At 41.4% G+C, this 15,283-nt stretch overlaps 1 protein-coding gene across 4 annotated transcripts in view; it reads right to left on the reverse strand.

Moving 5' to 3' along the window:
* Positions 1-1,322: 1,322 nt before the first annotated feature.
* The window catches only part of TPP2 (tripeptidyl peptidase 2), a 656,253-nt gene continuing 642,292 nt past the window's right edge, over positions 1,323-15,283 (reverse strand). For all 4 annotated transcript variants that reach the window (XM_086934242.1, XM_086934243.1, XM_086934239.1 and 1 more), the window contains 2 exons: positions 11,895-12,014; positions 1,323-2,136 (listed from right to left, as the gene is read on the reverse strand). In XM_086934242.1, the coding sequence (XP_086790368.1) occupies positions 2,047-2,136; positions 11,895-12,014 (210 nt within the window). In that variant the 3' untranslated portion in view covers positions 1,323-2,046. The remainder of the gene's footprint in view (positions 2,137-11,894; positions 12,015-15,283) is intronic.

Raw genomic sequence — 15,283 nt, forward strand, 5'->3', positions numbered from 1 at the left:
GCACCAGTAACAATTGACTGTGTTGGTAGATGCTGATGCAGTGAGGCTCATTGTTAGATGCTGCTCCAACTCCACAGAAGGGACGGCCTCACTGCTTCGGGGAGTGGACACTGGCCCTTCCAAGAATCCTCCAACTTGGATCTTTGAACCTGTAGAACTTGTTACATGAGTTGCATAGGTAGTCTAGTATTTGGGGCAATAAATATGCATGATGAAATTGAAAAACAAGATTGGACATGCTGTAAACTGTATGCGTGCTTAGTAGAGAATGAATTCCTGGATATCTCAACCTATGCTGCCCTCTAAAGTAACAACTTTCCCTGGAGTAATTCTAATGTTGTGGCAAGGCAAGTGAGAACTTGGACTGGATTCATAGATTTCAGAACATTTACCTGGAGGCCTCAGGGACTGAGCTGCTGTACTGTGGTCTAGAAGCTCTGTAATGCCTTTTCTGAACACGATGAGCCAGTGTTTCAGGTAGAGATACATCAAGATTTACTGTTTCTGCAGCTAAACCGTCATTACAGCCATGAACATGTGAAGGGCAAACTTTAGGCAGAGGACAAAGTTGTATTATGGCTGTGTGACTTCACCATTACAAATCTCAGATGCTCCCTGGATTTCCCGGAAATTGGAACGTGGAAATGTGTGGCTTGCAGTTACACTGAATTCTGCGTGGTCTGCATATTTGGTGAAGTGCGAACATGCCAAAGTTCACCCTATTTTCATTTGTTGGAAATCCTAAGGTCTGAAATATGCATGAACTCTGATTTGGACCTTTCTTTTGAACAAGTAGATATGTTTCACTCCATGTGAATGTGGTACAGGCTACACAGTTTATTTTTACATGAGTATGGTTGTTTCTTTTTGTAAACAATCCAGCTGAAAATGGAATACTGTTTTCATGGGACTCAACAGTGCTACATTGTTGTAATGATCCAAAGAACCTGCCTATGTTACGCAATACACAGCATCCATTTGTCATTTACTATGATGTGCCACTCTTCAAGATGATTTGTGGAACTATCCTCCAACAGAGAGATGCTCGGTATAAGGAAAGTGAAGGTCTACGTCTTTTTGGAGCCTGAAATGTGTAATTGAGAGATCTGGAAATAACGGTAGCGACATACTCTAGGAATACAATAACTCAATCTAAGATATCATGCACAAACAAAATATTATCAGTATAACCCAAACATCTCAGAAGGCATACTCAACTCTTATACCAGTCTTACTACATGTTCTGAAATACACTAAACCAAATAAAACAGTTTACTGGTAACAATCATGGACTACATACACTTTGAAAAAGTAAACATAACTTTATGGCTCTTCAATATTCATTTTTATTAATTATATAAAAGAAATGTTTAAGGTATCAGAGTGCATTTAATTTATTAGCACATTTATTGTATTTTCCATCAGTTATGTAAAAACAATGTCCTCTAACTTTACAATACCTGATTAAGAAGAGTTATACTGTATACCTGCATTTGTAAAAGTATAATAACCTTAGTAACGTTAAATAGGTGTATTTAAAATGATTAACCTGAAATAAATCTCAGGTCAAGATTTATAAAAGCACATAGGCTTCAATGACTGAAAATACTGAACACAGATTTCTCGATTGATGAATTCAAAATGTAAACAATAATGCAGATAACAGCATTTCATTGCTTTTTGTCTAATAAATAAAGTATGCTCGCTACTGTGGACATAGCTTACATTAAGGCTTTCACATAATTGTAATATAAAACAAGTTGAAGCTCTCTGGCATGTAAAATTCAGAACTTTCATAGGTTTGAAGTTAAAAGTTACAGTAATCAATCTACAATACATGCAAGTATCTCTCCCCACCATAGTTTTAACAAGTCAGACCAGACTCCTTTGCAAACCCTGATAAATACGGCACAATTTAATAACCAGTTTCCTTCAATGAATCTAAACATGCTTTATAAAAAAAAAAAAAGTAAAAAACCAAAACGTTTTTCTTTCTGTTTTATAACTTCAGCATAAAAATGTTTCAGTTATGGCATATTTAGACGTTTAGAAAATACAGTAATCTGGAGGGTACATCACTGGAAGCCAATTTTCAGAAAATGATGCGCAGTGAGACCACCCAAGATATTTCATAACCTGTATGAAAAGAAAAACATAAATTAAACGTAATTCCTGGAAGTTTTACTTCTCAGACATCTAGATTCACACACCACTCTGACTAAAAAGGTTTTATCCCTGGGAGACAGCTAAATGATCTTACGCTTTTGATGATGGGGGTTATAGATCTGCCAGAGGTCCAGATTTTACCCTTGACCATAGTAGTAGTGGATGCAGCCAAGGCTTTTGATCAAGTGCATTGGGCATATTTATGGGAAACGTGGAGTAGCTAAGGCTACCCGCAGAATATGGTTAGGACTGTACAAAATCTGTATTATTCCTAGAGCTAAGGTACTGGTTAACGGTGAATTGTCAGACTGGTTTTATTTTTTAAGGGGCACCAGACAAGGTTGCCCCCTTTCCCCTCTCCTTTTCGATCTGTATATAGAGCCTTTTGCTAATTTGATCAAGGAAGATCATACCTTTTAAGTCCGGGGGGGTTAAGGCTAAACTAGCTCTATATGCAGAAGATCTGATCGTGTATACTATTAATCTGCATGATGCTATCCCTAATCTGATGGAGACGGCAGGGAGTTTTGTATCAATCTCAGGATATAAGGTAAATGCGGAAAAAAATGAAATAATGGAGTGGAATCAGAGTATGAGGAGTCTGGGGGCCAAAACTCAAATGCGCTATCTAAGAGTATTGATAACACAGAAATGAGAAGATATCCCCATAACAAACTGAAGAAAATCAGGCAGGAAATAGCTAATCTGTTGGTAATATGGGCCAACCTACCTCTAAACACCTATGGTCAGGTGAATCTTCTAAAAAGGATTATCCTCCCCAAAATGTATTTGCTTTTTAACTCGGTTCCTTTGACTTTTCAAAAAGAGGACAAAGCCAAGTTACAGGGGAAAATCAAGAGTTTTATATGGGCCTCAAAGGGCCCGAGGATAGCTTGGAAAAAGCTGAGGAGGAGCATGGAGGCTTGGTGTTACCTGATCTACTGGTGTATTGTTATGCTTTCCACTTTAAGAATTTTCGTACGCTCGCAAATAAGGTAAATGGGTCCTCCATAGGTCTGCTGTTTGAAGCAATGTTAGCGGATGTTCCTCAGGTTCAGCATCACTTCTTTTAAATACGGAGATCAGAACATTTTCAAAAAAGTGATGTTGAAGATTCTGAGGTCTGCCTCAAGAACGTGGGTTTATCTGCAGAAAAGGTTGGGTGTTCCATATTACTCAACACGGGCTCCAATTTGGGAATGCCCAGGTACCTCGGAATGTTTGAGAGATCAACTTTGTCAGCCTCTAAAACCGGGGAGGCTATACTTCTGGGCAGACCTTAAAGCGGGTTCAAGCCTAATGAGCTGTGAATTGCTAAGCAACTGTAACAGGGGACACCTGACGGGATTTAAGTATTATCAATTATGTTCATGGTGGGCAACACAGGACTGGGTAGGAAAGAGGATTCAGAGCTGGACCAGATAATGAGAACTGATTGATGGGTAAAGGAAGTCTCTTATTGGAATTGGGTTTTCTTGGTGGTGGATGAGAAGATTATTAAAGAAATTTCCAACCAATGGGCAGATGAGCTTGGGGACTGCAATGTGAAGTAAATCTGGTTTGATTTCTTTTCTATCTTACATACGGTGGTGCAACCTGCTTCACTCAAACGTAATCATCTTTTTACCACCCATAGGGCTTATTGGTCTCCAGCGAAATTATCAAAGTTCACAGGTAACAATTATAACTGCCCAAGGTGTTTGCTCCCATCTGCAAATGATCTACATTTGTTCTTGCAGTGTCCGAACATTGCATCTTATTGGATTTCGATATGTGACTTTTTGGGTGAGGTGACTGGTAAACAGATCAAGGTATGCCTGTGCCTCGCATTTTTTGGGCTACATCAAGATGAGACTGTGCTGCTAAATTCAGCTGCCTCCAAGTTTATTTTTTATGTTGTTTTGTTGGCGAGGCAAGAGATCTGTAGGTTATGGAAAACCAAAAGTGCGTCATCTTTTCTGAGTGCCTTAAAAGCATTATATCTGCGAGCAAGTCAGATATGTAGTGTGACCCAAGGAGCCAAGATAAGATTTGGTCAATGTTGGTTGAATGGAGAGAGAAGGCGAACTGGTCCGATGATTAAGCCAAACTTGCTGTAGGTCTCTGCCTCTCCTCTTATGTTGGGTCCCTATCGTAAAGGCGATGGAATGGAAACAGCAGAATACTTGTGTGGACGTGCCCTCAATTCCTTTCCCAGGGCGACTAAAAGGGATAAGAGCCACCCAACAAGAGAGTTGGCAGAATGAGGACAAAAATAAATACATAATATCACCTAGAATTCTTCACATTAGCCATATGCAATTTACTGGTGCTCTAATTTATAAAATAGGGTTTGCTATTTTACGTAACTTCTACTGTGGAGTTCATATAATCTTCCTCAAACCGGATGCCCTGAAAATCTTTGACATGCAGTTTTTATAGTTGGCAATTATTTATTGATCAAGGATTAAATAGGAAATATATCCATTGCATCATTAACATACAGTACATCAATTCCTCATCACACCAGTGCGTTAAGAGTCCTTGTAGCAGGATCAGTCAGGTTGGAGTCAAGATCATTGGGGATGTTACGAAAGACGCCAAATTAGCTACATAAGCTATGTTTATTAAGTTTTTACTAATAAGACAGATTACAGAAAACTAAAACAAGCACTAATGCAACTTACATTAGGAGCACAGAGATTTCAGAATAAAAATGTGCCATCATTCCTATGTTCCCAAACAGCTCTTTCATTACATGCAAAAGAGACTCATCACCTAATATTTGGGATATACTACTTGTCCAAAGTGCCACTGCAAATGTTCTTTGTTTAGCAAGGATACAATATTTGTGCTGGAGGTTTAGAAAGTTCAGCTTTTTTTAAAAATGGCAATAGCTTCTTTTATTGGTGTACACTGGTTCCATGTCATCATCACCATCTCAATTATTAATGGTAGTAGTTGGCAATCTGCCACTACATTCTGGTTGAATTGGCGAAGGTCTTTGCCTAAACGGATCGAGCCACTTTTTTAAAGTCTCGGCTTGACAGTGCATGCACTGTCTCGAAGAGACAGGTTTTCAATCTAGGGTTTCGGCCCACCCACAGGCTTACCATTTGCTTGGTCCATTATCACGCTCATATGCTTTGTCCCCATTTGTCCATGGCCTGCATGCGTCATGTCTTTTCTTGTGTTTAGCCCTTCCCCAGAGCATGGACCAAGTACTCATGTCCATCAACTGCTCTCGTATTAGGAGCTACTCTCCATACGAGTGCTCGTGCTTTCAATCGCATCGTCCTGAGTCTCCTGTTGCCTCTTTCGCCCTTCCAATCGCCCCATCTTAACCCCAGCTAACTCACCCTAGCATCAGAAAGCGGCTTTATGTGTGCAGGAGAAACATGCAGGAAAACTTAAGAAAGCATAAGGTACATTTTCTTCTCACTTGTTCCACAACAAGGAATTTATTGAACACATCGTCAGGTGTTATCGGAGTTTAAATTCATTTAAAATATAATATACCAGAGATTCAGTCGGCAAAATCTGAAAGCACGTGCTTTGTTGTGGTTGCCTACTTTAACAAGTATGTAATAAAAAAAACCCTGAAGCATAACACCTTTTCCAACGATTACATGGAAAATTCCAGTTCTGTTTAAGGTAATCAAAGATAATTTCTTTTTGCTTATTCTGGAGGCAGGAGAGCCCATATAGCCATCTTGCGGTCCAAATATGAGAGTGCGCTATTCCACCATAAAGAATATCATTGCCGCCTCATCCTCGTAGGTAGCACACTTCTCCTTAGGCACAGACTATTTGTTTTGCCACGCTTTAAGGAAAGACCGCTTTGTATATGTTTAGTTACTATTTGCCTGGTTTGTAGAATTTAAGATCATTGCCCTCAGACATAATGAGACCGATCCTTTTTCAAAGATGTTATTGAGAGTTACTTTTTGGATGACCCACATGGTTGCATAACTTGATATTAATTTGGCAGGTGTGTTAGTACTCATAACGCAAAAAGCATTGAAATACTGTAATATAAAAGGCTAAAAAACATTAACAAGGCTAATAGCTCTTTCTTGCTATCACAGTAGGAGATAATCATTCTGAAGCACTGATTGAATCTATCACTCCATTGTTGCACCATTCCTTGACTATAGTCTTAACTTCTATGCATGCTGACAATGGTATGTTTGACTAGACAAGAATTTGTTTTTAATTTTATGTCATGATTGAAATCTTTCAGACATCAACATTACTTGCTGAACACTGCTTTATATTGTTCAAGAACGGTTCACAATTCATCTTTCATGATGAAGAACAGATGTGGAGGTTGAATTGGGTTTATTACCATTCTGGTCTGCTATTCTAACCATCCTAAGATGTTCATATTTTAACCCACCATAAATACAACTATACTATGTAGATCCTGAAGCAATTTTAAGTACTTCACAAACCACTGAAACAGAGCGTGGAAAAACAGTGCTATGAGGAGCGGTGAGCAGTAGCCAAAGTGCTTAATTTAGGATCCCATCCTTGTCACCAATTTCTTTAATGTAGAAATGAGTTAACAGGAAGCCTTTCATTACGTTAAGTCTCTTAGGACTCACAGGAATGTCGTTACAAATCCCATGGTGAATGTTATCTCCCTTCCCCAGCCTTTAATCTAACAGTGTGTGGTGTGCCGCGTGCACATACACGAAAGGGAGCAAGGACTGGGTGGGTAAGATTGACGTAAGAATGGTGTAAATACAATAAGCTATTTTGCGCATATTAGTCATCTCTCTGTTCACATCTCACATGCATGAGACCTTGTTTTGAAAGCCTGAAATGTTTTATGAAATTAATAATTGTTGTGCAACTTCTAGCAGATAGTTAAATAAATCACACTTCTACTCATGGAAAGGACTCAAGGGAACCAATGAAGAAAATCTGCCATCAACTCGCAGTTTCAATGAGCAGAATATGTGACTTACTGGGTTAGTGAGGCTGCTGCTACTGGTACTCTTGGGTTACACATACAAAAATGCTAAAATATTCAGAAACAAATCTAAAACATAATCAAATTAATTTTAATTGGAAAGTTGGGGCTTTTCTAATTCTAATCAGCCCCATTTCCCTCCTTAGATGTTTCCAGGCACCTTCCTTGTAATCTCTCACTGAATACAAGAGTACCATTTGAAGTGAACAGTGGGAGTTTCTCCCTCCCTGTTGGACTTAGCCCTTTTTGCAGGGTCATCCCTGAACTTTTTGCCTTCCTCCTGTATTTTTCTGACCGTTTGTTGGCTGTTTTATGACTCTGGGAACTTGACCACTGCTGATCAGGGCAAAAGTGCATATGCTCTCTGTTACATTGATTTAAGAATTATTGACTCCATGATTGTCTGGTTTGGTTTACTTGTCAGACCCTAGTACAGAGAACTGCAGGTGCCCAGGGCCTGTAAATCAAATTCTGCTGGTGGACTTGCAGCACAGGTTGTGCCACCCACAGAAGCAGCCTGTAAAAGTGTGTCTCAGGTCTGCCATTGCAGAACCTGTGTGCAGTCTGGTACACCACGCTGACTGGCAAGTGCACCCACTTGCCAGCCCCTAAACTTTCCCTTTTCTGCATATTAGTCACCCCTATGGAAGGCCCAAGGGCAGGGTGCACTGTAGGTAAAAGATAGGCCATGCCCTGATGTGTGTGGCATGTACTAATAGTGAATTACAGCCATTTTCGTATTTCACTATTGCAAGGCTACCTGTCCCCCATAGGCCAGAATGGGCAGTTTGATTATAACATCCTATAATCCAAACTGACTCCGGGAACTAGGCAGAAATTCAAGTTTAGTATGCCCGAACTCAGAAGGATAAAATACCTCTTTTAGTGAAGTTGGTTTTAACATTCTGTGTTTGAAAATACCACTTTTAGAAAGTAGGTATTTTCTTGCCTAACCATCCAAGCCTGCCTCTGCTAGGTTGTGTATTCCTCGTCTGGAGTTTGAGTGACAGGGGGATTCCAGGAGACAGGGTGAGTCAGCACAGGGCTGAATAGACCCATCTGCATGTAAAGTGGTGGGAGGGGAGCACCTGAGACATTAATAGGGTTGTGCCTGCCTTTCACAATGCTGGCTTCACCTCCTGTGGTGTGTCTGATGTCCCTGGCCCACACTGTCAAAGGAGAGAAGGAGTCCTGTAAACAAAGTGCTCCAGGACTGACCAGAACTGGTTTGGACTAGGTACAGACACTCTCTGTCTTCAGAGAACAAAGAGTAGTATAAATATTGGGGCACTGACCCTATGACTTTAGATCAGTTCTGCGAAACAAGAAGAACCTTAGCTGAGGAGAGGAACCAGAGAGAAACTGAAGGACAAGACTATCCCTAAGCGGAGTGCTGTTTGGGGGATTGGCTGCAGTCATTGCCTGACTGCCAAAGAAAGGAGAAAGGACTTTGTGCAACTTTCATCATCTTGTAGAAGATCTCCAAGAGTTTGAAAATTGAGCTTGCCTCCTGCTGAAGTCTCAGGAATAACACAATTCACCAACCAGCTCCTCTGAGTTCCCTTACTGGGAATTTCAAGTGCCTACACTTGTGCTGGGCCTTCTGGAAGACTGTTTCGCAGGGAGCTGGAAGTGCGACTCAGGGAGAAGAAGCTTATCACTGCCGCACCTGTTGTCGTTGCATCACTGAGTAAGGGTGACGCCGCTGTCACATCGCATCACCGAAGCCCCACGCATGACCGGAGAAGTGTCGCCGCCGCAGCCGGTGTCGTCGCATCACTAAGTAGGGGTGCCGCCAGTGAAGCTATTACATCACCGGAGAAGAGTGTCGCAGGGAGAAGATACGCCGAGTCACTGCACAGCTGTCAGGCGCGCACGCATCGCCCCTTTGTCGTCGCATCAAGAAGATGAAGCAATTTTTGTTGCATTGCACCGGATCCTTATCGCATCGCGGCGGGTCGCATCGCCACAGAAGCGCAGTAAGCAACAGACGCATCGCTTCCCCAAGAAGAGAAGAACCGACACATCACCTCCCCTCCGGTAAGGAACCGAAGCATCACCGTCCTCTACGCAGCAGTAGGGAACCGACACATCACCTCCCCCAGAGTAAGGAACCAAAGCATCCCCGTTCTTGAGTGTAGGGAACCGAAGCATCACCTTTCCTGCAACACTTTAGTTTGTATAGCGTTACGTATCCAAAGGTACATTAAATGTAAAGAGTCGCATTTACCATCTAAAGTGAACTAAGCTATTTCTACCATTCTAAAGTACAGTATTGTGGATTTTTGTCATTTGTGGTCTTGTGTTAAGCCTATATAAAGAATACTTATTTTTGATATACAACCTGTGTAGTGTCCCTCTGTAGTGCTGTCATTATATTACTGTATGTGTTCACAAATGCTTAACACACTGCCTCCGAGATAAGCCTGTCTGCTCGTGCCAAGCTACCAAGCGGGTGAGCAGGGGTTATCTTAGAAGTGTAGCCCCTTACTCTGACTAGACGCAAGGGTCCATATTTGGTCAAAGGTACCTACCTCTGCCAAGCCAACTAAAGACCCCCAAATCTAACACTCCCTTATCCAGAGTGTCCGCACCCATCTCACAAGTATTAGGCAATACACAAATCTGTATGAGGGAATTCCTGTACCTCCCAATATCTTCCCCAGGCAGACCTGTCATATGGTTACTACGTTTCTATATATTGTGTTAAGTTAGCATGAGCTTATTAAATGTTTAAACGCCATATTTTCTTTCTGCTTCGGTTTGCACACGACACCTAATTGTTATTGTAGCTTCTAACCTAGACGAAAGATGTGATTTATTTGAGAATAATATGTTATTGCGCTGGTATCAGTCGTGCATGGTACACTCGGTACAACTGTCTGCACACTGAGAACTGCACACTCTAAGAATAACATAACACAAGATTGCTGAAGGCCTGATCCTCGCACCACGTTAGTCATAACACAAATAATGTTGTTGCCAATATTGGGCTCTACGCGGGTTTAAGATACAGTTACAGGGAATGAATCAACACACTTGATGCTTCGCATGCTGAGAGCTGGTAGCGGTTGATGTGATCTCCTCCTACTGAGAATTAGAGGTATGGGTCCGCCCTGCTAAGAACCCAGATGAGACCTTCTTAGATATAATATAATATGCTAATTAGGGTGCGCGAAATATAGGTGATACAGAATTCTATAGATCTTTGCATCATAACATGCTATCACCTTTTGCTTATTATGGATTAGTGACTATGCTGCTAACTCTGATTTTTATAATATGTATGTTGATATTATATAAGATACTGCGTTTGAGAATGTTGCATTGAAAAATAAACATTTCAAACTTGCACGTGTGTTCTCTGCCTCCCAGTTTCGGTTTGTAATGATTATATAACGAATGAGTGTTCATGTGTTCCACGATACCTGAGGTATTCTAAGTTCATGTTCTGGATTGTCTAAGTCATTGGTAAGTTATTACTGCCGATGAGACACTGTAGCTAGCTTGGTAAGGGGATTTCTGAAACAAAGGTGAGTTTTGGGTCACCCTAACTCACCGAGGTTCTAGATCTCTGTGCACAGTTCTGTGGGAGAACGGAAACCCTGCTACAGACCTGGGCTTCCCATAAGGGAACCCAGGGTCTTCTATGCATTGTACCATTACAGGTACACTTGCACTTAAGTGCTGGACAGTGTGTGTGCTTCATGCTTATACTGTTACCTTCATGTATTGTACCACTCCAGGCACAAATACATTCAACACACATATTCACTCTGAACTTACTGTTCAGTACTGTAGCCTTTCTGTATTGTCACTTGCAGAAACACACATTCACATTGCAAGCGTTGCACAACACTACACCCTTCATGTATTGCACGTCTTGCAGGAACATAACCAAGTACATGTAATCACAACACGTCATCTCTCATGATTCTCGCAGGCACTCATACACCCAATACATGCACTCCGTGCATGGTACTAATTTAACACTGTTCTATACACTTGGGCACACATACAACCAGTGCAGATTCACCAGTACTGTACAGCTTACTGATGTAGCCCAAAGGTGAGATAAGCACACAAGAGTGGAACATTAAAAAGGTGAGGAAGCCTGCACTGGTACAGGGTAAAAAGGACTATTTTAATCCTACTGATCACTACAAGGTATGCTGTCACCACTGTGCTCATACTGCTCAACTCCTGGTGAAGGAAGTAGCCTTTCACCACTATGAAGATAGTGCTTTGGACTCCCATCTCAGTCCAACAAGACTGCCTTTCGTGAGACAGGCCTATTTCATGGGACACATGCATGACAGCGTTTGCCTATGAAAACAAACATCAGCATTTGGGATTCCAACAACAGTACAGTTGGGACCTCAAGGCAGGGGTATGCATTAATTACCATATAGAGGACTTTTCTGTCCCAACAGGGTCAGATGGTGAACTAATATGGTCAAATGGTTGAAACTTCCAAGTAAGAGCTGATATACGAAGATAACAGAAACTTAAATGCATGAAGAACTGACCTACAGCATATGTAAATTATGAAGGTCCTCTTGGAAATCCACGATGCTTTAAGATTTAGGGACAGAATTACATAAAAACTATCCTCTTAAAAAGATCGATTAAGTTTACTAAATAAAATTGCAGTCCCTGAAGAAATATCTGAATACTAACCTACAGCATTTAGTCAGGAAAGCATACACGTTTACTGAAGCACTGCTGTATGAAAAGTAAATCTATATGACTTACAGGAGGTTTTACATACCTGTATACAATTTTTCCAGTTTTCCTTAGTTGGCTTCTCTTCTGCGAGCTTTGTTGCAAACTTGAGGCCTCTACCGTACATTTTATTTACCAATGCATGCTTGTATGCAAATGGCAACACCTACAGGTTGGTGAGAGAATACACACATTATTTACAGTTTACTTCGGCAAACATATTAATTTAACCGTCACTGCTAAAACTTAAGATGGGGAAATACAATGAAACGGTTAACGGCATTTTAATCACTTTGAATCGAGTACTGAATGTAGTGTAAAATGGATAAAATAATTATGAAACTAGATATAAAAGAGAAATTGTGAGGAATACAACGAGAAAGTTATTTAACAATGAAAACACGTCAATATTTCTAAAATTATCAAATTAAAGCCAAGTTACTAATTGAGAGATTCCTCATAAATTACGTGGCCCAGATCGAAGGATGTATTTTGGCACAACTGCCTTGAAGAAATAAAATCAAAAATCGGACAGTAACTTGATGTTTACTGTATTGAAAAAATATGATATTCACAAAAGTAAAAAAAAGCCTTGGAACGTTTATCTAAAGTGGGTACGACCAGGCATGCACAGATGTGGTTAAAAAATAATGGAATTCGTTAATTAAAGAAACAAACCGTGAATACTTGTATTTTAATTGTGTGGCATCTCAAGCTCCTGTGAGGATGTGTTTCGAAATATAGGAAATAATGGAGGGACAAATAAGAAAACAGTGCATTGCTGTAACTAATCAGCTTGTATACGTTGTTAAAGTTAGAACCAGAAGTGGAATATGACTAACACATGAATGACAATGTAATTGTTTTTTATGATCATTAACAAAAACAAGTGTTAACCTTTACAGCTAAATAAGAGGCCCTTTTCTATTCAGGGTAATGTTTTACGTCACTAAGAACCAAAGGTATTACAGACTGGAACCAAACGAATTGTGAAATAAATAAGAAAGCAGAAGGTTGTGGTTTTAACAATCTACTTGATTAAATAAGCAAGAAAGTTTGCCGGGCTAGTTTTTAATCACTAACAGTCATATTGCCATTAGTGCTTTCCCCAATAGAAAAATGTGAAAACATCAATTCGATATAAAGGCAAGCACTACCACAGTGGAAAGCCAGGTGTGTGGAATTCTAATAGACAACTAAAGACCTGCCACAAGAATGTTTTAGAGCCATCAAGTAAAGGACACTTGTAATTCTTGGAACCTGCCTCCAACTTGCCGTTGATGGGCCTGAAACGCCAGACAAGAAAGGCGTGGAGGCTGCGGCAGGGGGTGAGGGGGAGTGGCACACATGCTGGCTCCATGACCCACGAGGATGCTGGGCCCCACGTCCGTGGCCACGTAGAGGCTGGACAGTTTGTGCGACTCTGTGGCTGGGCAGGACTTGGCTGGGCACCCCTTCAGCAGCCACAAAAAGAAGACTGAAGAGGATCTGTCCGTAGCTCGAGAATCCTTGAAACACTCAAGTTCTGACCTCTGCCTTGTCACCAAAGAGGCGAGTGCCATCAAAGAGCATGTCCATCAAGGAAGACTGGATATCCCCTGAGAAATAAGAAGTCCTCAACCAGGCGTAGCGTCTAACAGCTACTGACGTGGCAATCGTTCTTCCCAGTGAGCCCGAGGTATCCAGTCCGCATCGTATGGTGAATTTGGCTGCGTCTCTCCAGTCTGCAAATGCTTGAGAGAATGTCCCAGGCCTCTTTTGGGCATTGAGGCAGCACTTGCACTACATTATCTCAGATAGTATTGGAGTATCGGCCCAAGAGGCATGCAGTATTCACCGACCGCAATGCCAAGCTTGAGGAAGAGAACATAATCTTCCCAAGATGATGCAGCTTCTTGGATTGCCTATCGGGGGCAGAAGGAAATGTACCTTTTGATAACGAGGCTTGGACTACCACGCTCTCAGGGAAGGGGTGTTTGGTAAGGAACGCTGGTTCACACTGAGCAGGGTGGTGGCGGTGGGCAATAGTCCTTTCCACAGGAGCCCCTGCGGTAAGCTTGGACCAAGTGCACAAATGACATCCGTGAGGGCTTCGTTTAATGGCATTAGGGGTTTGGATGTGGAAGCCACTGACAGAAGCACCTGTCAGGAGGATCTCAGCTGCCCTCCTCACCACCACAGCATAGGAATCTCCCTCCTCCATAGCCGTGGTAGCGGGAGAAAGCAGGCCAGTATCAGGGGTTGTGTCCAGACCACTGACATCACCCAGGTACATTCTCCAGTCTGATTCCTCAAATTGGTCAGTTAAAGGGTGCAGCGCCCCTCGCAGAATGCCATAGTGGTGAAAAATGATGGACTGGAGTGTGGCCAGAGAGACTAATTCAAGCATTCCAACCAGGACCTTGTTACTGTTCACCAATCAAAGAGTCATCTTTAGTGTCCTCCTCTAAGACATTGAATGTGGGGACTAATATCCACGTTCTAGCGTTACAAATTTTAGAAAGGGGAACGTTTCTCACCAAGCAACTGTAGCTGCTTCACCTCTCTAAAAATGTTCTTTCAGTCTACAAGGTAAGGGCGTGCTACCCTTTTAATAAAAGTATACTACGCAGAACCCTATCTATTTAGCAGTTTATTTAGTAGACACCATCCAAGTACTGATAGCTCCATAATTGACAAGTGTAGATTAGAATAAGTCTTTGGTTTTTTTCTAAGACTTTAACATTCTTCTTACATCTTATAAGTGTATTGCTCCTTCTGCTGGGGTGGGGCTGCTCAAGAACACACTGGGATAGATCGATATGAAAAACAGAGAAAACTCTTGAAAAAAATAATATGCAAGTGTGTTTGTTCTAAAAACTACCCAATTCTAATCGACAGTATACACTTTAACTGAGGATGCAGTGGACAGATCACTGACCCTGATCTTTCAAGCATAAGTGATTGCAACCAGAAAATCTTTCTTTCAGTAATGGTGCATCAATGAAGCCTGCTGAATTAGCTCAAAGTACAAGTTATTTACATTAATCAATGCTTTTCCTGGTAGAGACCATCTAACCGCAGATTCTTCTCCTTCTAATATAACCCAGGCATCAGACTGAATTTGGAAAATCTTGAGCAGAACCTCTGCACACCGGTAGGTGGCGTTGATCGGCTCTGCACTGGAAGTGATGTGTGCAGTGCCTATACAGGCGGCGCTCCAGCACTCTGACATAAGTTTCTTTTGTGACTATTTACACGCAAAAAACGCAGCACAACGTCGGAATGACTGTTTGACCAATGTGCTGAATCTAACATGATGCTATGTTATACACATACAGGTTTATACAGCACACTTTCACCAAAGTGTTTCTGGTGCTTAGAGGGGATAACATGTACCAACATAACAGGGAGAGAGAGTTCAAGCTACAGGGGGAGAGAGTTCCAAAGTTTAGA

Source organism: Lissotriton vulgaris, chromosome 8, assembly GCF_964263255.1.
Source record: "Lissotriton vulgaris chromosome 8, aLisVul1.2, whole genome shotgun sequence".
NCBI classification, from domain to species: Eukaryota; Metazoa; Chordata; class Amphibia; order Caudata; family Salamandridae; genus Lissotriton; species Lissotriton vulgaris.